Source organism: Conger conger, chromosome 9, assembly GCF_963514075.1.
Source record: "Conger conger chromosome 9, fConCon1.1, whole genome shotgun sequence".
Classification (NCBI taxonomy): Eukaryota; Metazoa; Chordata; class Actinopteri; order Anguilliformes; family Congridae; genus Conger; species Conger conger.
The window spans coordinates 5017240-5043999 of NC_083768.1; the positions used below are offsets into that span (position 1 = coordinate 5017240).

Genomic DNA, 26760 nt, shown 5'->3' on the forward strand with positions numbered 1-26760 from the left:
CTCTCTCTCCCTCTCCTTGTCCCTCTCTCTCCCCCTCCCTCTCTCCCTCTCCCCCTCTCCCTCCCTCTCTCTCCCCCTCCCTCTCTCCCCCTCTCTCTCCCTCCCTCTCTCACTCCCTCTCTCCCCCTCTCTCCCTCCCTCTCTCACTCCCTCTCTCCCTCCCTTTCTCTCTCTCCCTCTTCCTCTCTCTCCCTCTCTCTCACTCCCTCTCTCTCTCACTCCCTCTCCCTCCCTCTCTCTCCCCCGCCCTCTCTCTCCCTCTCACTCTCTCACTCTCACTCCCTCTCTCTCCCCCTCTCCCTCCCTCTCTCTCCCTCTCTCCCTCCCTCTCTCTCACTCCCTCTCACTCTCTCACTCTCCCTCTCCCTCTCACTCTCTCTCACTCCCTCTCTCTCCCCCTCTCCCTCCCTCTCTCTCAGTGCTGCCCCCTACAGGGTGGTCTCGTACTCCAGGCGCTCCTGCATCAACGCGTCGTCCTTGTACTGCAGGCGGGGGGGCGTGGCCCCGCTCTCGGCCGCCAGCACGGCCTTCCGGATGCTTCTGTCCAGCAGGTGGCGCTCCCAGGCGGGGTACCTGTTCCTGCACAGGTCGATCCTCAGCACGGCCCCGGGGCCCCGCGGGGCCCGGCAGGAGGACGGCGTGGAGGGGGCGGTGGGCCGCACCTGGAACACGGGCGCGAATCCGTCCCTCTCCGAGACCCCCCCCCCCGCGCCCGCGCCCGCGCCCGCCCCCGCCCCGCCCCGGTTGGAGCGCAGCGAGTTGGTGGCGCCCTCCGGCGGCAGGGTGAAGCTGCCGGACGCGGGGTCGTCCAGCGCCAGGCTGCCGGAGCGGCCGAAGCGGGCGCCGTTGGGGTGGAAGAAGGCGTAGTACATGAGCATGAACAGCACGCCCGTCAGGAAGCTGCTGAAGATGACGCACAGCGCGGGCACGGCGAAGGCCTCCGTGTCGGCCGGCTGGCGGTGCAGGTACCACAGCGCGCTCAGCGCCGCGTTCTCCAGCAGCACCGCCGCGTAGTACGCCAGCAGCCGCCAGCGCGTGCGCCCCTCCTTCACGTTGAACCAGCTGAAGATGTACACCACGCCCGCCACCATGTCGAACACGATCTCCTCCCACTTGCTGACGCAGAACTCGGTCTCGCAGTGCACGATCCAGAAGGTCATGGCGCACCAGTGCAGCACGATGAACACGGCGAAGTACAGCTGGAACACGGAGGCGAAGAGGGCGAAGGTCACCACGCGCGCCGCCACCGTGAAGAAGTGCCAGCAGAACTGCAGCAGCACCGCCAGGTGGCTGAGGGGCCGCTTGTCCTCCCGGCTGTCTCTCAGCGCCTTCTGGTACGAGGCCAGCGCCCAGGCCAACGACACCAGGGACGCGGCCGCGGTCATGCCTGCAGGAACACACACGCCGTCAGAGTCCTGTGTGTGTTACTGCGACTATTACAGTCTCCTGTGTGTTACTGCGACTATTACAGTCTCCTGTGTGTGTTACTGCGACTATCATAGTCTTCTGTGTGTTACTGTGACTATCAGAGTGTTCTGTGTGTTACTGCGACTATCAGAGTCTTCTGTGTGTTACTGCAACTATCAGAGTCCTCTGTGTGTGTTACTGCGACTATCAGAGTCTTCTGTGTGTTACTGTGTGTGCTCTGTGTGTGTTACTGTGACTATTACAGTCTCCTGTGTGTGTTACTGTGACTATCAGAGTGTTCTGTGTGTTACTGTGACTATCAGAGTCTTCTGTGTATGTTACTGTAACTATCAGAGTCCTCTGTGTGTTACTGCGACTATCACAGTCTTCTGTGTGTTACTGTAACTATCAGAGTCTTGTGTGTGCGTTACTGTAACTATCAGACTCTTCTGTGGGTCACTGTAACTATCAGACTCTTCTGTGTGTGTTACTGTGACTATTACAGTCTTCTGTGTGTGTTCCAGTCAGTAACAGGATGTTGTGTATGTTACGCTACTGTAACGAACAGTATGTTGTTTGTGTGTTTCATAAACTACATGCCTTTTCTCTGTTAGTTTTGTCAGTGGAGTGTCTTCACTGTCATCTCTGCCGGCTGATTACACACTTCGGGTTTTTTTCCCCCAGTATGGACACACACGTTGCCGTGGAGACCTTTCTGGCCCTGGCTGCTGAATGGAATTGTGGGAAGGACTCTGAGTCAGCGCGGCGCTGATTTTCACACGGCCGTCATCTCTCAGCGCCAGGGCTCCTGAGCCTTAAATCCTGAAGGGCTTACCGGCGCTCTGAAACACCGCGTCCCACGCGGCCTTTTGTTTTCGCTCTTTGGCAGGAGCGCAATAAAGGCCTGGGTTCGACAGACCGCTGAGAGTCCTGCCCGGAGAAGCCCTGCAACGCTGCCTTTCTGTGATGGAGGCTGGCTGCCTCTCTACTCCTTTCGTTTATTTATGATATCATCGAAAAAAAATGGCTTTTAAAAGTGTGGAAATTACGAAAGACGGCCTGGCAGCCTTCCAAGCAAAACAGACTTTTTGCAGACGACGCGAGGCCGCTTAATACGTGACCCCTGTCGAGCGGATGTGTCTGCACACGGGCCCTCCGTGCCCTGCGACGGATCTGCACAGAGACTTTGCGAGCGGAAGATGAGCCTCTCTGGCTGGTAATTGGGGGAGTGATAAAAACTCAGCGCCCTCTTGTTTTACCATTTGCATAATTACTCGCTCTGCGTGTCTGTGTGTACTGCCCTGCGAGTCTGTGGAAACACCAGGCAGTTTGCCACACGGGCGCCGAGTCGGTATTTATCCGGCGAATCTTAAAAGCGGGGGAGTGCTGCCCTCTGCCATCAGGGGCAAAACGCTCCATTACGCTCAAACACACAGACGGCCGGCCTGCCCGTTAATTACCGGCGCTGGAAAGCGTGCTTCCGCGAAACCGCAGACGGTAACGTCGAAGGGACGCATTAAGAGCCGTCGTTGTTTCGACTGCGGCACGAGAACATCGGGGAGTGGAGAGAACGAGAGCTAGGATCGCACTTCACCGCGGAACGCTGCGTCTGCCTTTTGTCCTCTGCCACTTCCTGTACTTCACACTCCTGTAAGAGAGTGGAGATGAGCTGATGATGTCACAAAGGGACTGACACGGGAGAAGAGCATTGTGGGACATAATTACTGGGCACTGCTGAGTTTTACTGCAGCTCGTGAAATCGGAAACCCACGTTTGCGTCGGACTCTGTAAACAGGATATTTTTACACTCTTTATCCCCAGTATGAATGAAAAATACTATACGATGGGTGAGTGTGGCTATATATGTTACCTTTTTTCAAGTACCAATGGAGCTGATAATTCTAGAACTACCAGCCAGGACGTATGGGCGTGGCAACAGGGACAATGTATTTCATTGGACAGCTTTATTTAGCTAGGTGCCCAATGTGGGGCAGAACATTCCCACCCAAGTTTGGAATATCCAATTAACTGCTTGTAGGCGTGATCTCCATTGCCGGTTTGGGGAGGAGATGACACCCACAGTTCTCCTCCAGAACACATGGCAACCTGGGCATAGAGGTATTTTCTGAACGCAAAAAAAAAAAAAACAGCTCAAACTAGGTTTTGAAACAGCTGCTAGCTGGTCATTTGAAGCTGGTCTTAGGTGGGATTCAGGCGTTCAAGTCTGATATGGTCAACTCCATCTGCCTTAAAAATAAGAACTTTCCAGGCCAACTGACCCGTCATTAGCATTCAGGAAATGACCTCATAGGTGTCTCACGCATCACGCGTGAGCGCCCGGTCCCTCGGAATGTGAAGCTCAGCGTTTCCACGGCGACGCTTTGACAGAACACCCGCATTGTGACGCCTCAGTGTTCCACCTGACTCCATCACGGGCGGCCATTTTAGGAGTTCAGACTCGCCTGGCTCTCGCGCGCGAAAAGGTCAGTTAATTAGCGACTGTTATCCTCCCGCATCCCGGCTGGAAAGCACACACTGCGCTTCGGAGCGATTAAAAGGGATTAAATTATTAAAAAGATCAGAGATTAGATTAGACCGCGGTGGGAGGCGTCCCCTCTGTGTGGCTGCACGGCTGTGTCTCTGAAGTTAAGTTCTACAGACCTAATGAGGTCACGGAGAAGAGATATTGTCAGAAGACATTAACCCGGAAGAAGGAAAATCCCGAGATCCTACTTCTCTCTGTTGTGATCATGTTTCTGTCATGATCTCATCATTGATCTCTCTCTCTCTCTCTCTCTCCCTTGTATTCAGGTTGTGGTGTATAATGCAGTTTTGTTCACTTGCCGATTAGGAGTGCTTATGAATGCTTATAGCCATTAGTGTGTAGGATGGAAGATGCATTCACACTGGCCAGGACGCACTTGAGTGTGAAAGCACCTATTGATCTACCTCCTTATCTCCACTGTTTATTTCTCTTAACATAATTTGTTTCTTTATTTAACTCTTTATTTTACTCAATGAGTAGAATTTAAAAAAAACTTGATTGTGTGTATGTGTATAGTGTGTGCATTTGTGTGCGTTTGTGCGTGTATAGTGTGTGTGTGTGTGTGTGTGTGTGTATAGGGTGTATAGTGAGTGTGCGTGTGTGTATAGGGTGTATAGTGAGTGTGTGTGTGTGTGTGTATAGTGAGTGTGTGTGTGTGAGTGAGTGTGTGTGTGTGTGTGTGTGTGTGTGTGTGTATAGGGTGTATAGTGTGTATAGTGAGTGTGTGTGTGTGTGTGTGTGTGTATACTCACCCTGCAGCGCCTGCAGTGTGTGTGTCCGGATGATGATGCAGAGCTGCAGCACCAGCTGGGGGGCGCTCTCCAGGAAGGTGGCGAGCAGGTGCAGCATGCTGACGTCGGCGTACTCGTACACCATCCTCCAGTGGTAGCGCCAGCGCTCCTGCTCCCCGCTGCGCCGGCTCCGCACCCCCAGGTACAGCGTGTGGAAGTACCTGTGCGCCCGGAAACCACGTCAGCACACCGCCCGAAACACGTCACACACCACCCAAACATCTCAGCACACCGCCCGAAACACGTCATACACCACCCAAACATCTCAGCACACCGCCCGGAACACGTCATACACCACCCAAACATCTCAGCACACCACCCAAACATCTCAGCACACCGCCCCAAACATGTCCAAACACCACCCAAACATCTCAGTACACCGCCAAAAACACGTCAAAACACCACCCAAACATCTCAGCACACCGCCCAAAACACGTCATACACCACCCAAACATCTCAGTACACCACCCAAAACATGTCCAAACACCACCCAAACATCTCAGTACACCACCCAAAACATGTCCAAACACCACCCAAACATCTCAGCACACCGCCCAAAACACGTCATACACCACCCAAAAAATGTCAGTACATCCAAACAGTACACAACCCAAACAACAGTACACAACCCAAACAACAGTATACCCTCTCTCTACACCCACACCTTTACAGAATCTCTTTCTATCCAGACAAACGCACCAGGAAACATTTTAAATCATACACACTCTCCACACAAAAACATCAGTACCCTGCTGAAAAAAACAGCTCAAACTAGGTTTTGAAACAGCAGTTAGCCAATACACCAGACACACTCTCTACCCAAGCACACTAGTACACAACCCAATCCAATACACACACACACACACACACACACACTCTGTACCCAAACACAACGTTTGCAGTCCTTTTACAGCAAACACACACATTTTCCACCCAGATGAAGGCACCTGTTCATAAACCGCGGTGAAAGTGACAGAGTTAATTAACTTAACGAGCGCTAACGAGAGACGCTTCCTGCTCCCTGCACCACCTCGGCGCACATGATCACTTATTCCCATCCGGAATATCGGGAGCGTCGCTGCACGAGGGTGGAGAGATTCAGCCGGATATATTCCCAGGGAAACTCAAGAGAGCGTGAGTTTAAAAACCCATTAAATATTTCACGATAAAAAAAAAGATATATTTGTGCAAAAATCAGCAGCTGTCTGGAGCTGATCCGGTGCTAAGTCAGTGTAATCACGCTAAAGCCGGGCCCCGGGGCCCCTTAGCCAGCGTTACAGACCCCGATCCCGGCTCCAGCTCTGAGTGGGCCCAGCTGAAGCCCTGGGGTGGAGCCACTGGGCCTTGTTCTAGAGTCACTGGGCCTTGTTCCAGAGTCACTGGGCCTTGTTCTAGAGTCACTGGGCCTTGTTCTAGAGTCACTGGGCCTTGTTCTAGAGTCACTGGGCCTCGTTCCAGAGTCACTGGGCCTTGTTCTAGAGTCACTGGGCCTCGTTCTAGAGTCACTGGGCCTCATCCAGAGTCACTGGGCCTTGTTCTAGAGTCACTGGGCCTCGTTCCCACCACGCTTTTCCTTTCCTCGCTCCTGACCCGGAAATCGATCAGAATCCGCCGCCTTTAAGGACGTTCCGACCCCTTAAACGTTCCTTCTAGGAGACGGAGGTACAAGTCAGGAACTCCCAATCTTTCCTTTGAACATCCTTTGCAGAAGAATTTTTCCGGAAATGTAAATGATCGACCCGTGTGTCCACCTCTCTGTGTCTGCCACGTCTGTAACTGACACGGCTTCGAACTGACGTTTGAAGGAGCGAGGACATTCCATTTGCCTAATTCATGTTTTCTTGATTTCCCCATTTTTACTTATTATTCTTTCATCTTTTCCTAGCCTCTCGTGACGGCCTGTAGCCGGTGTAGCCACAATAAGATCCGCACGGCCGCTGGGCCCTTGAGCAAGGCCCTTAATCCTGCATTGCTCCAGGGGACCATTGTCTCCTGCTTAGTCAAATCAACTGTAAGTCGCTTTGGATGAAAGCGTCAACCAAATGACATGTAATGTAATGTAGAGTGTTTGTACTGGCTGCCATGGTGACTGTGTCTTCAGGAATGAACACATGAATAAGTGTGTGAATGTGCTTGTGGTATTTATTAATCAGCCCACTGTATTGTTCCAGGTGTTTATTGCCTTGTCCAAGGTACAGGCCTGTGAGCTGCTGTAGTGTGTTTAGTGTGTGTGTAATGTGTGTTTAGTGTGTGTGTAATGTGTGTGTAATGTGTGTAATGTGTGTGTAATGTGTTTAGTGTGTGTATGGTGTGTTTTCGGCTGAACTGAAGAATGTGATTTGAATACAAAGTGGAATGGCTGCAGACAGGGGGCCCTTATGGTGAGGTGGGGGGGGGGGGGGGGTTTGGGTGGTTCCAGGGGCCCTCCACCTCACTTAGCCTAACCCCACCCCCCCACCCCGCCACCCCCAGCCCACACACACACTCACACGCTCAGTCACTCACACTGACACAGACACACTCACACACACACACACACACACACACACACGCTCAGTCACTCACACTGACACAGACACACTCACACACACACATTCCCGGGGCAGGCATCTTTTTTTACATTTTTTTCGTAGCATCCTTTTAAGCGCTGCTAGCTGTTTCGGGGCTAATCATCCACATCTATATTTATCGTTTTTTAATTCCCCGCGCGAGGCGGTGTGGCGGGTTCTCCGCCCGTACTCCTCCGGTGAGGAAGAGGAGGAGGAGGAGGAGCCGCACGCAGCACGCCGTGCGGACGTGCGGGAAAATAACGACCGCCTGGGCGGACCTCCGAATATAACCCGCTGAGCACGCGCCCCGTTCCCACGGCAACCTGGCCGCGCGAACGGCCACCCCCCGCCTGCAGTAACCGCGCGCTCCGGCACGCTCCCGACGCCAGCGCCCCGACGCCAAATCAGCCCCTCTGTCGTTAGGGCGGCTGTTTGCGCTCGTCTTTCCGCCGTTCTCCGGAGCGCGAGCTGGTTTCACGCCCACTCTGGTGCCTTTTACTGGAAGCGTGCAGGGATTTAAAATCTCCTTCCTCCACACCACCGCCCTGTGCTCTGTCCTTCACTGGCTAAAGAGTCAACACACCTTGTTCTCACGACCTTATCAGCCAAATAACGTATCAGCCAGCTTGAGCTGGTCAAGAGGTAAACCTGCAGACATTCTGACCCTCCAGGACTGGAGTTAAACCTGCACACACTGCGGCCCTCCAGGACTGGAGTTAAACCTGCAGACACTGCGCCCCTCCAGGACTGGAGTTAAACCTGCAGACACTGCGGCCCTCCAGGACTGGAGTTAAACCTGCAGACACTGCGGCCCTCCAGGACTGGAGTTAGACCTGCAGACACTGCGGCCCTCCAGGACTGGAGTTAGACCTGCAGACACTGCGGCCCTCCAGGACTGGAGTTAAACCTGCAGACACTGCGGCCCTCCAGGACTGGAGTTAAACCTGCAGACACAGCGGCCCCTCCAGGACTGGAGTTAAACCTGCAGACACAGCGGCCCCTCCAGGACTGTGTGAGTGCGTGCATGTGTGTGCGTGTGTGTGTGTGTGCATGCATGCGTGTGTGTGTGAGTGTTTATAACACACACCAAACACAGGAAACCCTAGTGGTCTGTAACAGAATGGAGTAAGCACAGTCCTGTGACAGTGCCACAAGCCAGTGAGCAGCACATTAATGACAGGAGCTAAGAACCACTAATGCAGTCCAGATCAACCAATCGCAGGCACAGAACCAGAACCTAACACTGCCACTTCCTGGACGCGGAAAACACATACATGATGAGTCACAAACCACGGAGCCGGGCCAACCAATCAGTAACCGCTGACCGTGTATGACATCACAATGAGTAGAGTGCTCCCAGACTCTAACCAGAGAGGAAGACCTGGAGCGAGAGGCTGCACTCCGGGGCTGAACTGCCTACACTGGGACTTCATCTGACAGACAACGGGCGCTCACAGAATGAATGGAGATCAATGGAGTTTTGTCAAGACAGTTCGACAAACAAGTCATTTCTAGGAAGACAAAATAAAAAAATATTCCCTTTTCTCACAGATTATGCATGGGTAGGTTGTCAGGACCCAGTACAATTACACGTAACCCGTAATTGTTTTTCATAATCTGACGAAAATCAACTTTTAATCAGACTAGCGCCGGTCAAATGCAAACCACTCTTAGCACAATGTGTAATGTTAGCAGCTAAGCTAATGTTAGGCAGTAATGTCAGTTAGTTAGTCAGCTAGATTAGGTTTAGGTATAGATTAGGTAACCTGTTACATTAGCCAGCTATGTAGTTATAGCTAATGTTGCATTTGCTAACTATAGGTTATTATAGTTATCGAGTGCTTTAAGGTTAGCTTATGTCACGACCATTACTGGTTGGTGAAAAGCGTTACTGCATATGCCTGCTCACTTCCTGTTGTGCGGACAAAAACAAAACTACGGTGAAAGGTGCCAGTTCGGCATCTTCCTGTCCTATACAATCTTTGCTCTTTGCTTTGCTGCTCTTTTCCCCCCTGCAGGTAGACCACTGTACTGCAGTCATCCCTGCTCCTGGGCTTACCCACAGATACAGATTCAAAGCCCAGGGGAGACTGATCTGGGATCGGTTTCTGCCCCTCAGGGGGGGGTGTCAGGTGATGGATGGGCCCCTGGCTCAGCCCACCCTAAATCAGGGGAAGCTCATTATTCAGTCATTACTTTGGGTTCTCTGTGTGATATGGGGGGGGGGGGGGATATAAGGGTCAAAGGGGCAGGGGGGTTGTAAATATAACCCGTCGCATACAAACACGCGATAAACACGCACTAAATCACTGAACCTGTCACCGGTCCCCAAGACAGCTGTGTGTAAGCTCGGGCAGAGCCCTCTGGGGTCCACGGCGTGTTCACACAGCGTTATCCGGGCAGACCTGCGCCCGGCCGATCCCCAGGCCTGAGGCTCAGACAGGTGAGCAGCACCGCCCCAGACTTCCAGGTCTGCAGCTTTTTTAACGGAATGAAAGCGAGAGGTTTCAGACTTCGGCTGACAGGAGTGTTGAGACGTTGATGTTCCAAGACGGATAATACCGCATTGAGGTTGGAGTTCAACGTGTTTCACTTGATACTTGGAACCTTCTGCGTTTGTTAGTGACAATCTGCTGTTGCCAAGATCACGTGCGTGATCAGGTGTGTAATCAGGTGTGAGATCAGCTGTGTGATCTCTGTGTGTGATCAGGTGTGTGATCTCTGTGTGTGATCAGGTGTGTGATCTCTGTGTGTAATCACGTGTGTGATCAAGTGTGTGATCTCTGTGTGTAATCAGGTGTGTGATCTCTGTGTGTAATCAGGTGTGTGATCTCTGTGTGTAATCAGGTGTGTGATCAGGTGTGTAATCAGGTGTGTGATAAGGTGTGTGATCTCTGTGTGTGATCAGGTGTGTGATCAGGTGTGTGATCTCTGTGTGATCAGGTGTGTGATCAGGTGTGTAAGCTGAGAACATTCTAGTCACATATTTGTGATCTTAAAGGGTGTTTAAAATAAATTCATAAAAAAATTAAAATAATAATACAGTTCAGCGTACAGGCCAGTACTATAAAATAATGAACCCCCGTCTGTGTAGCTCATAGCCTCCAGACTGGCACTTCATCCCTGGCTCAGAGAGCAGGATGGGGGGGCGGGGGGGCGGGGGTAAGGGACAATATGGCCGCCTGGAAGAAGAGCCAGGACGGACAGCCAAAGCGGTGGCACACAACCATCACTCACTCACACACACGGCATTCATACATTATCCTTCATCGCCATACAGAAACGTCAGTGACCTCAGAAGCCGTGCCAGCTCTTCAGTGTGATGCTGATAAAGTGGAGACTAATAACATAACGACACAGGCCGCCCGGCCCTGCGCGTCTGGTCCCCCGGAGAACGTGGGCACTAATGCAGGGCCTGAGTCATGACTGGCCTTGCCAACAGTCTCGGAACGACCGCATTTTAGCCAAAAGCAGCTCGCTCTTTGACCTGAATTAACTGCTGTGTTTCTGCTGAAGAATAACTTGTCAAACCCAGGCCGCTATGTGGTCGCCGAAACCGACTAAATTCTCACCTGACGCTAGAAATCTCAGCACCCACACAACGGCTGCGGAGGTATTTTTAGTTCGCACAACGCACAGGTTTGTCCTCGTTCCCGCACAGCTAGAGAGAGAGAGTTCTCGGAGAGCACAGGTTTGTGTTGTTCCCGCACAGCTAGAGTCCACAGTGCACACAGGTTTGTGTTCCAGCACAGCTAGAGAGAGACAGGTTTTATTAACCCTGCAATCAGAGGAGCTGTGATGTTATGAGCTGTCAATCACTGACTCATTTGGACCAATCAAACGAGATTTCCCTCCAGCAAAAGCACAGTGATTGGCTCAGGTCAGTGAGTGATTAAAAGCATACTGTACAGTATGTTGCCCTGCCCACTCAAGTAAAGAAACAGCACTGAACTGTACCTGAAGTATACAATTTTATACTTGAAATACAATTAAAGTTTATATGAATATGTGCTTAATACGGGCATTTTCACTCTCCCCTATAACTCCCGTGAATCTCGATCGTCAAAGGCCCGCTGGTATCCAACGGTAACGGCACTGTACACTTACGCTATAGCACTGCTGTGAACTCCATTAGCAGAGGTTAAAGGTCAGCCTCTCTATGGTAACCCTGTCTGAAGCTCTGAAGCAGCGGAGCTGACCTGTCTGAAGTTCTGGAGCAGCAGAGCTGAACTGTCTGAAGTTCTGGAGCAGCAGAGCTGAACTGTCTGAAGTTGTGAAGCAGCACAGCTGAACTGTCTGAAGTTGTGGAGCAGCACAGCTGAACTGTCTGACGCTCTGGAGCTGAATAACCCGGAGAAGGCCCGCTGTGGGAATGACGACAGCACAGCGTTGGCCAGGCTGTGGCCTCCTGGTGAATAATGAATGATGTAATGCAACGCTGCCCCCCTCCCCCGCCGGGACACGGTGAAGCCCTGGGCGCAGAAGGGGATTGTGGGTAAATAAACATGGGCTGATGTCAGCTCGGCCTTTTCCCAAGTCACAGAGCCGCGATGGTGTTCAGGGGATACAGGGAAATACACCTCACAGGGAAATACACCTCACAGGGAAATACACCTCACAGGGAAATACACCTCACAGGTAAATACACCACACAGATAAATACAGCACACAGGTAAATACACCTCACAGGTAAATACACCTCACAGATAAATACACCTCACAGGTAAATACACCACACAGGTAAATACACCTCACAGGTAAATACACTGAAGTAAATACACCTCACAGGTAAATACACTGAAGTAAATACACCTCACAGGTAAATACACCTCACAGGTAAATACACCACACAGGTAAATACACTGAAGTAAATACACCTCACAGGTAAATACACCTGTCTGCACTCGCAGGTGAATAGACCACATAGTTAAATACAGCAGTCTGTACTCACAAGTAAATACACCTGCACTCACAGGTAAGTTTACCCAGGTATTTCACCTTTAAACCTTTGACTACTGAAGTGAGAATTATTTTTTCATATTATTGGGCTCACCAACAATATATCAACATATCATCCACAGGCCTGATTATGCTTGACATTCTCTGACGCAGGTGGGGTTATCTATTAGATACACCTGTTTAATCTGTAAATAATAGATTTTAAGAGACGGAGGGCGAGTTATGTCGTTTCACACTGCCATTCTTCCTTCTTCATGTCTTATAAAGACAGGTAAATAAAGTAAAGTAAAAATAAAGTAAATAAAGAGGAATGCGAGTCGCTGTTATTCCATCCATATAACCTGCTGAAGCACAGTATGGCCCGTTAGAGAGACGGACACGTTTGTGGTCGCCTGCTGATTCCCATAATCCCACAGTGTGTACGCATCATCTCTCTGCGTGTTTGCCGCTGTTTCACTGGAAGTCCAGGCATAAGCAGGGCGACTGCCGTGAGCTTAGAGCCCCCCGGTCCAGTCAGGGGAACACCAGACCGGTCCAGTCAGGAGGAACGCCAGACCGGTCCAGTCAGGGGAACGCCAGACCGGTCCAGTCAGGGGGAACGCCAGACCGGTCCAGTCAGGGGGAACGCCAGACCGGTCCAGTCAGGGGGAACGCCAGACCGGTCCAGTCAGGGGGAACGCCAGACCGGTCCAGTCAGGGGGAACGCCAGACCGGTCCAGTCAGGAGGAACGCCAGACCGGTCCAGTCAGGGGAACGCCAGACCGGTTCAGTCAGGGGAACGCCAGACCGGTCCAGTCAGGGGAACGCCAGACCGGTTCAGTCAGGGGAACGCCAGACCGGTCCAGACTGTCTGCTGCTAGACTTCCACACCAGTCTGTATCACACAGAAAGTGCACCATCTTCCAGAACAAATATGCACTCATATCCACAGCACAGCTGGGTTAAATACATCATTGTTTTTTCATTCAAATACTTTCCTACACTTTAATGAGCTTGTCTGGCGTATTTGAACTGATGAAATTCGCCCAAAAAGTGCAAACCTCGCCCTCTGGTCATCTTGGTTGCCAGAAATGGCACCAGGCAAGATCAATCGATCACAGAACCAAACAGCAAATCGGTTTTGCTTTTTAGATATTAATGAGATATTAATTTGCTTGTTAGATTAATTAGATTAATTAGCCAGTCTCTCCTCCCTCTCTTCCCTCTCTCCTCTCTCTCATCCCTCTCCTTCTCTCCTCTCTGTCTCTCCTCTCCTCCGGTCCTCCCTATCTCCTCCTCTCCTCTCTCATCCCTCTCTCCTGCCTCCAGTCTAGCTCCACTGAGTACAGCCATCAGAAAACACCCGACTGCTGATGTCATGTGTCCTTCCGTTGTCACGGCAACTGTTCCCCCAGCGGGAGGGAGGATTAAGAGCTGAAGTGGAGCTCTGAGCGGCAAACCACATCAGTCCCGCTCCCTCCCTCCATCTCTCCCTCCCTCCCTCCCTCTCTCCATCTCTCCCTCTCTCTCCATCTCTCCCTCTCACTCCCTCATCTCTCCCTCCCTGCCTCCCTCACCACATCAGTCCCGCTCCCTCCCTCCATCTCTCCCTCTCTCTCCCTCCCTCTCTCCCTCCCTCCATCTCTCCATCTCTCTCCCTCCCTCTCTCCCTCCCTCCATCTCTCCCTCTCTCTCCATCTCTCCCTCTCACTCCCTCATCTCTCCCTCCCTCTCTCTCCCTCCCTCCATCTCTCCCGCTCTCTCTCCCTCTCTCTCTCTCCCTCCATCTCTCCCTCACCACATCAGCACAGCTCCCTCCCTCCCTCCATCTCTCTCCATCTATCCCTCTCTCTCCCCCTCTCCCTCTCCATCTCTCCCTCTTTCCATCTCTCTCCCTCCATCTATCTTCATCTCTCTCCATCTCTCTGTCTCTCTCTCCCTCTCCATCTCTCCCTCTCTCAATCTCTCTCTCTCTCTCTCTCTTCCTCCCTCTCGCTCTCCATCACTCCCTCTCTCTCCATCTCTCTCTTCCTCCCTCTCTCCATCCCTCCCTCACTCCCCCTCTCTCCATCTCTCCCTCTCTCTCTCTCCCTCTTTCCCTCTAACTGTCCATCTCTCCCTCACGGTACAGTTTATATTTTGCCTGTGATGTCGTTGTCACTTTCTCTCTCTCCTCCCTCGGCCCTGTCTCCGATGCCGAGCCGCACACGGTGCATTGTGGGTAGGCACAGCAGTGTACAGCTGGGCGGATCTTCAGTCTGAAGTTGTTTGTTTGTTTAATGGGAGATTCAGCCCGTTAATAATTATAATGGCAGACATTAGCCGAGGAGGAGACGTGTAAATTACAGTGCTGGCCAGGGACACGGCACTCTGCGCGTACACAGTAATCATCGCCAGACCTTGTGTCAGCGCCTTCCTGCGTGGGCGGAGCTTGGGGCAGGGCAGAATGTCCCAGCATGCTCTCTGTGCCGCCCGGCGCGTGTCCGTTACACACCGCCAGCAATGGCCTCCGCTCACACGTCACAAACTGGACCGGCGCGGACACACCGCGCTTTGTTAGAAAAGGACACGTATTTACCCCAAAGGAAGAGAGACTCAGTCCTTTTATCGGTTAGCAGGATAGATGTGGGGCGACATTGCTCAGGCAGTGAGAGCAGTCGTCTGGCAGTCGGAGGGTTGCCGGTTCGATCCCCCGCCCGGGCTGTGTCGAAGTGTCCGTGAGCAAGACACCTAACCCCCACATACTCCTGACGAGCTGGTCAGGGGCTTCCATGGCAGCCAATCGCCGTCAGTGTGTGAGTGTGTGTATGAATGGGTGAATGAGAAGCATCAATTGTACAGCGCATTGGATAAAGGCGCTATATAAAAGCCAACCATTTACCATTTACCATTTAGAAAGGTCTTGGCCGGTTAGTGGTTGTTAATGACTCAAGCACTTGGCCTGTCTACTGTGGAGAAATCAGTCAAGCTGGACAGGTTTACTTTAATCTCAGGTGTGTGTGTGTGTGTGTGTGTCTGTCTGAGTGTGTGGGTGTCTTATTATCCTGTCTGTATCCTCAGGTGTATTTGGCCAGGTGTATGTGTGTGTGTGTGTGTGGGGGGGGGGGAGTTCTCATGTGTCTCCCAGGTGTGTGTTTGTGTGTGTGTGTGTGTGTGTGTGTGTGTATTGTATGTGTGCGTGTATGTGTGCTCTCAGGTGTGTGTGTGTGTGTGCTATCAGGTGTGTGTGTGTATTGTATGTGTTTGTGCGTGTATGTGTGCTCTCAGGTGTGGGTGTGTGTGTGTGTGAGTGAGTGAGTGTGTGTGTGTGTGTGTGTGTGTGTGCACATCTCTGAGGTGTGCTCAGGCACTTGTTCTCATTCTTAATCTGTGACCTACGGAGGTGTGGGTGGTAACAGAGAGACACAGAAAACCCTGGAGCATTGTGGGTAATTCACTCCCCCGTACACACACCTCACTGGGGACTGTGAATCCCGCTCCCTCCACGGCGGGTCTGTGGGTATCTGGGATTGGCTGCGGAACGCGAGTGATCCACTGTAACCGGGGGTAACACTCGTCTTCCGACAGCACGTCTCTCACGGCGACCGTTCATCGCCCTGGTTACGGCCCTGCCTGGCGCCACACTGCTCACACTGATCAGCTTCACTCATTATGTCACCGTGACAATAAGGCTGACGTCACTCAAAGAGCTGGGTCCTGAAGTTCAATATTCAAATCATTTTTCAAAGTTTTTTTCCTTTGTCCTGTGTGGGAAGGAACGGTCTGTTCCCAAAAATCGTGACGGTACAGAAACGGTATCTGTTCTGTATCAGTTCTTAAAGATCAATAGGCGTTGTCATCGTACGGTTTAAATAAAGTTTTCTCTGTGTGTCACTGTGGGTTGTAAGACTGCTTTATAATTTGATTTTCCATTGGATGAACACGAGAAGTGTACTTCGTGCAGCAGGCCAACGGTGTTTCAAGTCTGCCGCAAAATGAACAACTAATTAACGTATTTCCCTCTCCAGTATCCCCTGAACTCGCAGCTGAATCATCGCTCAGAAATGTCTTCTGACAGCGCCTCGCTTTCTCACACATAGCCTCTTATTTTTAACCTGCAAACAGCGCAGCGAGCAGCCTCGTTTTTTAACCGCACGGATTCCCGAGATTAAAGTTTCACATCCTGCTGAAATACGACATAACGGCTCCACATTTACCGCTTTTCAGCATACACTCTTTTTTTCCTCTTCAGAAATGATAAAGCTGTGAATATCAGACGGTGTCGGCGTGATGGATTACTCCGGGAATATGAATAATTAATTCATATCGCTTTGCTGAATCAGTTGTTGAATCGCCGCATGTTCGTGAATCAACCCGGACTCACGGTGCGTGGATGGAGCGCCACTGTGTGTGTAAGAGAGAGAGAGAGTGGGGTTAACAGGACCGTAATATGGGGCCTGTTTCACGCAGCAGGATTACTGTGATTCTCAGGTATGGTAATGGGGGAACTGGATGACTGTGAGATGAAATGTGAATCAGTGTGGGCCCTGGATTGCCAGTTTCCACTTGGCAATGGGGAAAATAATGTAAGTAATGAAAAATAGGATTGAAGTGCATTTTCAAGTTCAAGTTCAAGTGATGAACGCCGAAAGCATGGTTCGTGCTTGATCCGTACGGCGGTTCCGGAGATCCCGGTCCTATAGTGGAGGGGTCCGTACGGAGCAAATACACCCGCATCGGCAAAAATATTTTAACAGCGTGCTCCGTATTGATCCGGATTGTCAAACAACGCTATGATATCGCCGGAACGGACTGAAACGACTGGAACTATGAATGCAACCCCCGTACGGAGTCTCTGGGCAGGACCGTACGAACCCTCCACACGGAGGCTGCCGGATCCAGCAGAAATCAGACGTGAGACGGATGCGTCACTCAGAGTTCCCTGACTTCTTCCTTCACTCTGCCGACCAATAGTCTTTCTTCCACACTGCGGTGCAGCCAATCAGGCGAAGCCTGAGAGTATAACCCCACCAGACCTGGGGAGGACGTGTTCAAAAACGCTTGTTTGGCGGCGAGGAGAGACGTTGAAGTTAGATCCTCAGACATCAAACCAAACACAAACCCCTCGCGTCGCGCTCTATGACTCAGCTTCCATCCGTCTGACTGCGTGCCACTGATGAAATCGCGTGGAAACAGAGCCAGCCCTCCTCACCGCTTCCTCTCGGCCTCATAAAGCGCTTACGGATCGGGAGCCCGCGGTGTTTTTCCTCACAATCACACTTCGATTTAAGAGTTTAAAAGCAATTACGGCAACAACGGGGGAAATGCAATTAGGTTATCATTAATGTACAGCAAAGTGGTGTGTCATTTCCAGGCAGAGATATTTTGTGTTATTTATGTCGCTTCTTGGGTGGTTAGAGCAAAATTATACTCCAGGATACAGTGTGTAAAACCATTCTGCCGGATATTTATAGATCTGCAATTAAGCTGTAGAACAACCTGGGCCACTTTACTGGATGCCAATGCATGTGAACACTGCTAACAGCAAACTTGTGCCAGGTGTTTGTGGCACCAGCTGTATGTAGGTGGTGTTTGGGGCACAGCTGTATGTAGGTGGTGTTTTGGGGGCACACCTGTATGTAGGTGGTGTTGGGGGCACACCTGTATGTAGGTGGTGTTTGGGGGCACCAGCTGTATGTAGGTGGTGTTTGGGGCACAGCTGTATGTAGGTGGTGTTTGGGGGCACAGCTGTATGTAGGTGGTGTTTGGGGCACAGCTGTATGTAGGTGGTGTTTGGGGGCACAGCTGTATGTAGGTGGTGTTTGGGGCACAGCTGTATGTAGGTGGTGTTTGTGGCACCAGCTGTATGTAGGTGGTGTTTGGGGCACAGCTGTATGTAGGTGGTGTTTGGGGGCACAGCTGTATGTAGGTGGTGTTTGGGGCACAGCTGTATGTAGGTGGTGTTTGGGGGCACAGCTGTATGTAGGTGGTGTTGGGGGCACAGCTGTATGTAGGTGGTGTTTGGGGGCACCAGCTGTATGTAGGTGGTGTTTGTGGCACCAGCTGTATGTAGGTGGTGTTTGGGGCACAGCTGTATGTAGGTGGTGTTGGGGGCACAGCTGTATGTAGGTGGTGTTTTGGGGGCACAGGTGCCCTTATAAAAGCAGGGAGGCACGGAGGCACGGTTAGCTGGGAGAGGATCTGATTCTCTCTCTGGTTTTAGTTTGTCTTTGTTAAAGTGACTGGAGTGCAGCAGTGCTTCTCTTGGTGTTCCCGTTCCCGGCTGATGTGTGAATTTGTGCTATTTTCCGGTCCGCTGGCATGACCGAGCGGGAGACTGCTGGCTGACGGGGCTGCAGCAGACCTGAGGCTCCAGCAGGCCTGGGCATCCCGCCTGTGGGGGGGACGCACAGTTTCAGACGCAGCCCTACTCTCTGGTGCACGGAGAGCCCAGCAGTGACATGCTGGCTACATGGAAGACCCGCACCGGGTCCGAACCCGGATCCGGATCCAGTCAGGCCTCAGTGGGCATAGTGGTGTGTGTCATGGGTGCTCACCCCCCCCTCTTTTCCTATTGTTCCCCCTTCTTTGATTGGGGGTATAAGAGGTGTAGCGGGGGCAGGGGGCAGGGGGGTGGTCCAAGTGCAGGGGGGGGTTGGTGGTAGACTGAATCAGTGCATTCTTATTTCATTCATTCATTCATTCATTATCCTAATCCGCTTATCCTGAACAGGGTCGCAGGGGGGCTGGAGCCTATCCCAGCATACATTGGGCGAAAGGCAGGAATACACCCTGGACAGGTCGCCAGTCCATCGCAGGACACACACACCATTCACTCACACACTCATACCTACGGGCAATTTAGACTCTCCAATCAGCCTAACCTGCATGTCTTTGGACTGTGGGAGGAAACCGGAGAACCCGGAGGAAACCCACGCAGACACGGGGAGAACATGCAAACTCCGCACAGAGAGTTGAATTGATTCGAACCAAGGACCTCCTTGCTGTGAGACGGCAGTGCTACCCACTGCACCATCCGTGCCGCCTCATTCTTATTTCATGCACCCTAATTTAATTGAAAATAAAATTAATTTAATTAAAAATTAAATTAGTAATTTTAGACAAAGCTACAATTACCCCTGGAGCAATGTGCAACCTTCCGGGTCCTTGTCAGGCACCTCAGCCACTAGGCTATGAGCTGATACCCTGTATGAAGTGCTTTGAGCTGAACCTCCATGATCTGCGGCGAGCTCCTGCCCTTAAACCCAGTCCCCTCAGACTCTGACACCAGCTCTCAGCTGCGCGCGTCGCGTGCCACACACACACCCTCAGAAACACAGGCGCGGCTGCGGAGGAACGTTTCTGTTCTTCACAGAACAAATTTCCCAGATGGACCCTGAAAAGTTCAATGTTCTTCGGGTTTGCTCAGGTACGTTTTTACAAGAAAAAGAAGGTACAGATGAATGATTGAATCCGTGACTAGTATCACTTCATGTGCCTATAGGGTGTTACCCCAGTGGCAGGCATGCCTTTTAAGGCGTACGTTATTTTTTTCTGGGACTGTAGGCCTTCCCGTAATGGGAGAGGCTTCGTGAATGTGTGGCGCTGTGATGTGTCATCAATGCTGTCCTTTCATTGGCTGATAAGAGTCGGCGTTTGACACTAACGGTGCGTTCACGGCGCCTCGGAAATCGGCAGTCTTCCGACAGTCCAATCGGGAAGAGCCCTACTGAACTGGGAATAAGTGTCATCGTTCCGAGGAGGGATCTCAGGCCCCTGGGATGAGGGCAGGAGTGTAACAGCTGAAGCACGTCAGTCAGAGCTGAGGATTGTGGGAGGTTTTGTTTGGTGACACCCAGTACTCCGAGCATGCATGAACGTGGTGTGGTCGGAGTGGCGTTAATGCCTCGCCCTTTTGTCCCAGTCCTTCCGACGCGAGCAGAGAGCACAGCATCATTACATTACATTACATTAATGGCATTTGGCGGACGCTCTTATCCAGAGCGACGTACAGTTGATTAGACTAAGCAGGAGACAGTCCTCCCCTGGAGCAATGCAGGGTTAAGGGCCTTGCTCAAGGGCCCAACGGCTGTGCGGAGCTTATTGTGGCTAAATGGGGATTAGAACCACCACCTTGCGGGTTCCAGTCATGTACCTTAACCACTACGCTACAGGGTCATGTATCTTAACCACTACACTACAGTCATGTACCTTAACCACTACGCTACAGGGTCATGTATCTTAACCACTACACTACAGTCATGTACCTTAACCACTACGCTACAGGGTCATGTACCTTAACCACTACACTACAGGGTCATGTACCTTAACCACTACGCTACAGGGTCATGTACCTTAACCACTACGCTACAGGGTCATGTACCTTAACCACTACGCTACAGGGTCATGTACCTTAACCACTACGCTACAGGGTCATGTACCTTAACCACTACACTACAGGGTCATGTACCTTAACCACTACGCTACAGGGTCATGTACCTTAACCACTACACTACAGGGTCATGTACCTTAACCACTACGCTACAGGGTCATGTACCTTAACCACTACGCTACAGGGTCATGTACCTTAACCACTACACTACAGGCTGCCCATAAGCACCGGCCCTGCCTCTCAGTGCAGCCGGACTCCACAGACACTGGATTCACTGCTGCTTCAACTCACGAACTAATCCTGCTCTTCAAGCTTGATTAGGCGCAGCATCATGTGTCTTAGAGTCGAGAACATGAACCCACAGCCACAGCCACACTGGTCCTGTTTCAGGAGAAACGGGCCTCTCCTGCATCCCGCCTTCCCAATCACAGGGAATTTCCCGTGCTTCCAAACTCAAAACCGCACCGTCCTCGGTCACAACGCCACCCCGTGATACAATTTTAGAAGTGTGAAATTTCATGTTTTAGGTGCGGAATGGAAGCGTGGCTCGACTTTAAATCTTGAGAACAGGAAGGCGTCGCTGAGTATCTGGTGGGCCTGACTTTCAGACCAGAGCAGTGGCACCCCGAGCACAGATGTGTTCCCCCATCGGCTTCAAAACCTCATACTAAGCATACTAGTCATTCTACATTTGAAATGAAAATCAGCCTGAAATTTAGTATGAGGAGTATAGTATAGAGTAGTATGCAAGTATGCGGGTTTGAACACAGCCCTAGGCTTAGGTCTACATGGCCCCTGAGTTTCAGACAAAAGCAGTCGAGCGCAGATGTGCTCCATCATTACCTTAGACCTACACAGTCTCTGCCTTTCAGACCAGAGCAGCTGCCCTCCGAGCCCAGATCCCCACAGATCCCCGTCATTCACAGCGTTAATATTTCATCTGGGTGAGGACAGCGATGCAGGCGTGTGTGCGCTGACTCTGTCTCTCCCACGGGCTCTCGGTGCCCGGCGTTACTCACCCAAAGCACAGCCGTGTCCGACACACCGCATAAACACAGTTACCAATGCCCGCGAACCCGCAGTTCAAAGCCGGGCTCCGAAATTGTTTTAAAACAGCATTGTTCCGCGAGAAGTAGGAGTGGATACGTACACTTTGCTGGAGGCAAGCATCTATGAATTAATCTTCCCAGTATAATTGCGCCCATATTCCTGGCGCTAGGCTGTACGTTCAACTAAATCTGTTCCCTGTGGTTCCCGATAGCCACTGGCTTTACCCAGCTAATGAATTAAGTTCAAGACCCAGAGTCGTATGTGTTTGATGATAGCAGATGGTTACCTGGGGAACAGCGCGGGTACAATCTTTCAGGTTATAATGGAATTGCGATGTTATGGCTAAACAGTCCTCTGCATAAGGATTTGCGGTTCTTGGTTGGTAAAGTTAACGTGTGTGGTCTAGGGGCTTAGTAACTTGCTGAGGCAATTGAAAATCACGGTTTCTAGACTAAAATAAAATTTAAAAAAGAACGTTTCAAAATGACCTTGGATTCTGTTTGTGCTGCCAATTATCTTACCAGCTGAACAGACTTCACAATGCAAAGTCGACGTGTGTCTTCTCTGTCTAAAAATATGTACCACAGCTTTGAAATACAATTCTGAATTCATCCACGGATACAGGCGGGTTGCTACTAAATGTCAGACCCTGCAACGGAATTGTCTATTGATTAGGCTATGTCAAAACTGCATGAACATTGCATCGGTTTAAATGCCACCACTTCACAGCGAAATGTTGAGTATAAAATTAACTCTGCGTCGTTTTAAATCCAACGAGGTCAGTACGCCTACTCTAGACTTCCCACAAACTATGTTACAACAGGCAAGTTACACTCTATGTCAGGAAATGTGTTCTTGTTGGCTTGATTATTACAACGTGTTATTTATTTATTTTTTAAAAACTGGTTGTCATAATAGGTTTTCATTATGTTGCTGCGATTTCCGACAAATGACTCGGTTTTCTGAAGTGTGGCAGAAATGCGAGCAGATTAGCCTTTTAAGACGCAGCTATTTTTAACCGGCGGCTTGGTGTGACATTTTCCGCGCGCACTCGCATTGTTTCGTCAAACCCCCATCTGCTCCCTGGGCGGGTTTGTTCTGGACCACCGAACCAATGACGTAACGACGATTAGGACAGCCGATCAGACTGCCGATCAAAAACAGCAAGGCATGTGCTCTGTTTCATATTTCCATGTGAAAGATTTGACTGGTGCCACTTCCGGTCCAAGTAATGATTGCAGTGGGGAAAAAAAGAACGCTATAGTAGAATTGAATATCACGCGCGTTTCCCAGATACCTCGGTTTTTAAAAGCACGAGCTCCAGATTGACCCCAATAAAATCATCAGTTGCAGAAGCTATTTTATCAGGTTATCTTTCACCCACTGAGCCAAGCCTTAAACTATAGTTTCATAGGCCTCCCTAAATAGGTTTATAACATTAGCCACATCTGTCCAACACTACAGAGACGCACCTTTTCAAGGCGTTCTGTGTGCAAATCATTCAGTAGAGACTACAATCAAGAGATAGACGAAAACCCCTAATACTTTACTGGGAATGTACAGTAGCCTACAATGAAAAGTTCCTATGTTATCCTATCCTATGTTATTCCTATGTTCATATGTTATCTTAACAGTCCGTGTGTAACCCCGTGCGCCTCCTATACTTACTATGCCACGAATAACACGCAATTCCCCGTTGGCTCGATCTGATTCGATATCAACTTTGCATAATAGACTACAATCCCCATAACGCCAGCACATCACATGCGCTGAACATAACACCGTACACTCAGTGAGCAATTTATTCGGTAGACCTGTACACCAGCTTGTTAATGCAAATATTTAATCAGCTAATCATGTGGCAGCAACTAAATGCATAAAAGCATGCAGACATGGTTCAGCTGTTGTTCAGATCAAGTGTTAGAATGGGATCTATGTTACTTTGACCGTGGAATGATTGTTGGTGGCAGACAGGGTGGTTTAAGTATCTCAGAAACTGCTGATCTCCTGTGATTTTCACACACAACAGTCTCTAGAGTTTGCAGAGAATGGTGGAAAAAAACAAAAAACATCCAGTGAGCAGCAGTTCTGCAGACAGAAACGCCTTGTTAATAAGAGAGATCAGTGGAAAAGAGCCAGACTGGTCAAAGCTGACAGGAAGGTGAAAGTAACACAAATAACCACACATTACAACAGTGGTATGTAGAATAGCATCTCTGAACACACAACACATCAGACCTCTAAGTGGATAGGCTACAACAGCAGAAGACCAATAAGTCTAAAAAGTAAGTCTAATGAATATCCAATAAAGTGCTCACTGAGTGTATGCATGCTGCAATGGGGGGGAGGCAGCAAACCGTTATCTTAATGCAGTATGCGAGACATAGGCCCACATATAACATTCGCTACGTCCCCGAGATGGGCAGGAGGTGCGAACGGGCCTATTTGTGGGAAGAACTTGGTATCGTTCAATCGGTGAATACAAGCATTACATTTTATCACAAGATATTGAAAGGCAAGTAAAAAAAAAAAATCCAGTGGCCTAAAAAACCAAATTCTTTGGTCCAAAGCCTATATCTCCACGCAGTGTCCAACGGTTTCAGCTCAGAGCAGGAGCCTAGGCTATCGGAGCAGCGGCAGAACGACGCGCTCCAGTACCCTCGTAGCCGAGGCCGAAAGCGAGCCACCTTTGCCCCATTAATCGCACCCACAACGAAACCACCTACCTCCATATCTGCCCCAGCTGCAGAGTGTGAATTAGCGACTGCATGAACCAGATGCAGAACGACAGGGACGTCGACCTTTTCTTAGTCCGGGTCGCGTTGGTGCTGCTGGTGCTGTTGGTGGTGGTATTGCTCTTACTGGCGGTGGACGCCTGTCTCTGGGGTGTAGACGGGTGGGCACCTACGTCCCCGTGAGACGCCGAGCCGCTCAGGAGCTTCCCGTCCAGGTGAGCGCAACCGGCGGCGCCCGCGCTCTCCTCGGTGCTGAAATCCTGGACGAACCACCGAAAGCTGAACACCTGGACCGAGAGCGAGCCGAGCGCCACGAAAAACAGCGTGAGGCCGAACCACCAGTACTCGCCGCGGAGGTAGTAGTCGACGGAGAGCCACACGTCCGTGCCCACGTCGGCCACGTAGACCGCGACCGCCGCGAGGATCCAGAGAGCGTCCCAGACCGTCCACTTCTGCTGCTCCCTGCCGAGGCGGAGACACGTCGAGGAGGAGCCGCAGCAGCGAGAGTCCGCATTCACGAAGTCCCCCTCTCCGGTCCCCGAGTCCGGCTGCGATCCCGGGTTCAGCCCCTGCACCGAGCCCGAGTGGTCCGAGTTCTGCAGCGGAGTGAACGCCACGTCGCTCCTTTTCATTTTTATAACCCCATCGGACTTGGCGGCCATTATAGTAGCCTTCCTTTTCCCCAAGCTGCGCCGTCTTTCGCCTCCCGTCTCGCTGTCTTCCTCCCCCGTCTCCTCGCGTCTGTGCGCCAGCGAGCACAGACTGGGCAGGGCGACCTCCTCTTCCGCCGGCCGCAGCGCCGCCTGTTCACAACAAAGCAACACTTCCTCTCGGCAGCGAGTCGGAGCCATATGCTCTCCCATGGCTCGACTCTAAGCTATGACATCATTGCTTTGAAAACTCGTCCCCCGTCCCCTCGCCACGATTTCCTCAGCGCCCAACCACCGCAGTATAGCCTACTAAGAGGGTTGCTACACATAATGCAACCGAGACGGTGTACTAATCTGTAAAGAGGAGGGTTTTTTTTTTTGCATATGCATATCGTAATGAATAGCCTTCGTTCGTTGCCAAATGGCCAAAGCTATAGTGGGGACTATTATGAATAAATAGACAATGCTGAAATATGAAGACAGGCTACACAATGTGTAATAGGCTACGCGTATCCTTAGGAAACCACATATATATAGCCTACTTTTTAAAACAATGTTTAAATTGATCCTCAATAATATTACACCTCTTATAGCCTTGTAGTGAATCCCCAGCCGTTTGGCCCCAAGTTTTCGAACCGGTTTCAGATCGTGGGTAAATGTAGGCTATAAAATTCAGTTCGTGGTTTATTCTGTGCATAACACAAGCGGCGTCGACAAGGGAGCAGGCCAGTGTTGGTCTCTTCCAAAGCGTTCGCAATTAACTGGAGCGAAGCATAGCTCTTCACAATGCGAGCGTCGATTTGGGCCAGTGTAGGTTAATTCGTGTTCAGCTCACAATTTAATGCCTCGTTTTGTATCGATGTGAAGTGTGTTTTAGAGCGCCGGCCCGCAACACGGATCAGCACCATGGATAGCTCTCAGTAGAAAGCATCACGGCGGGTCAAACGGAGCTTTCATCATGTTTGAGGTTTGAGGGGTACCGTGGAAATAGTATTGCTGGTATTGTGGGGTTACGGTGCACGCCACCGACGTCTACGAGGTGTTTTGACAGCAGGTGCTCATGTTCAGTTCAATGACATTGCATACGATTTTAAGGTCAGTCTTGAGTAGGCTACCGTATTATGGTCACGCCCTTCCATTGTGGTCCAAAGGAAGTGGACGATACGGTAACAAGACACAAGCATCAAACTCAACCAACCAAGCAGGTTGACCCGCAATAGCATTGGCATCCGTATTATATATTTTTGTCTTGGTTTGATGATGAGCGTTTACTGGGAAATACCACATCAATAGGTAGGACACGTAAACACCAAGGGGGGAGGCATACGATACGTGCCTCCCACCAACCGCATGAATCCGTAGGCCGAAAAACACAGCTTACGTAGCCAACAATGATCCAGTAGCTATATCACTAAACCGTCCAAATTCGAAAAGTGGTAAGGATCTGTGTCGAAATCCCGTATATGCTGCGTTGGTTGAATCGCATGCTATCGCCACAGAGTGAAATAGCGCCAACTTTTCTTTCAAGAACATCTGTTTAATTCTCTTTTGCCACCGTGAGGTGAGGTTTTCTTGTCTTGAGAAGACTGAAACTGTCGTAAATCGCGTTCAGCAGCTCAGGAGACTCGCTTCAGCCAAAGCCGCGTGAGAGACGCAGACGTACGTTGTCATAGTAACCACGCCACAAACTGAATCCAGGTTGCCCGAGACGCCCCAGGGACCTA

At 50.9% G+C, this 26760-nt stretch overlaps 1 protein-coding gene across 2 annotated transcripts; it reads right to left on the reverse strand.

Annotated features, from left to right (window-relative positions):
• Positions 1-428: 428 nt before the first annotated feature.
• Positions 429-25048, reverse strand: LOC133137411 (XK-related protein 4-like). 2 transcript variants are annotated; one of them, XM_061255677.1, is made up of 3 exons: positions 24378-25048; positions 4705-4904; positions 429-1033 (listed from the first exon to the last, which is right to left on the reverse strand). In XM_061255677.1, the coding sequence occupies exons 1-3, from the start codon at positions 25046-25048 to the stop codon at positions 429-431; spliced, it is 1476 nt and encodes a 491-aa protein (XP_061111661.1). The 2 variants fall into 2 exon arrangements, with proteins under 2 accessions (XP_061111661.1, XP_061111660.1); XM_061255676.1 differs by having other exon boundaries at positions 429-1387.
• Between the last annotated feature and the right edge of the window lie 1712 nt (positions 25049-26760).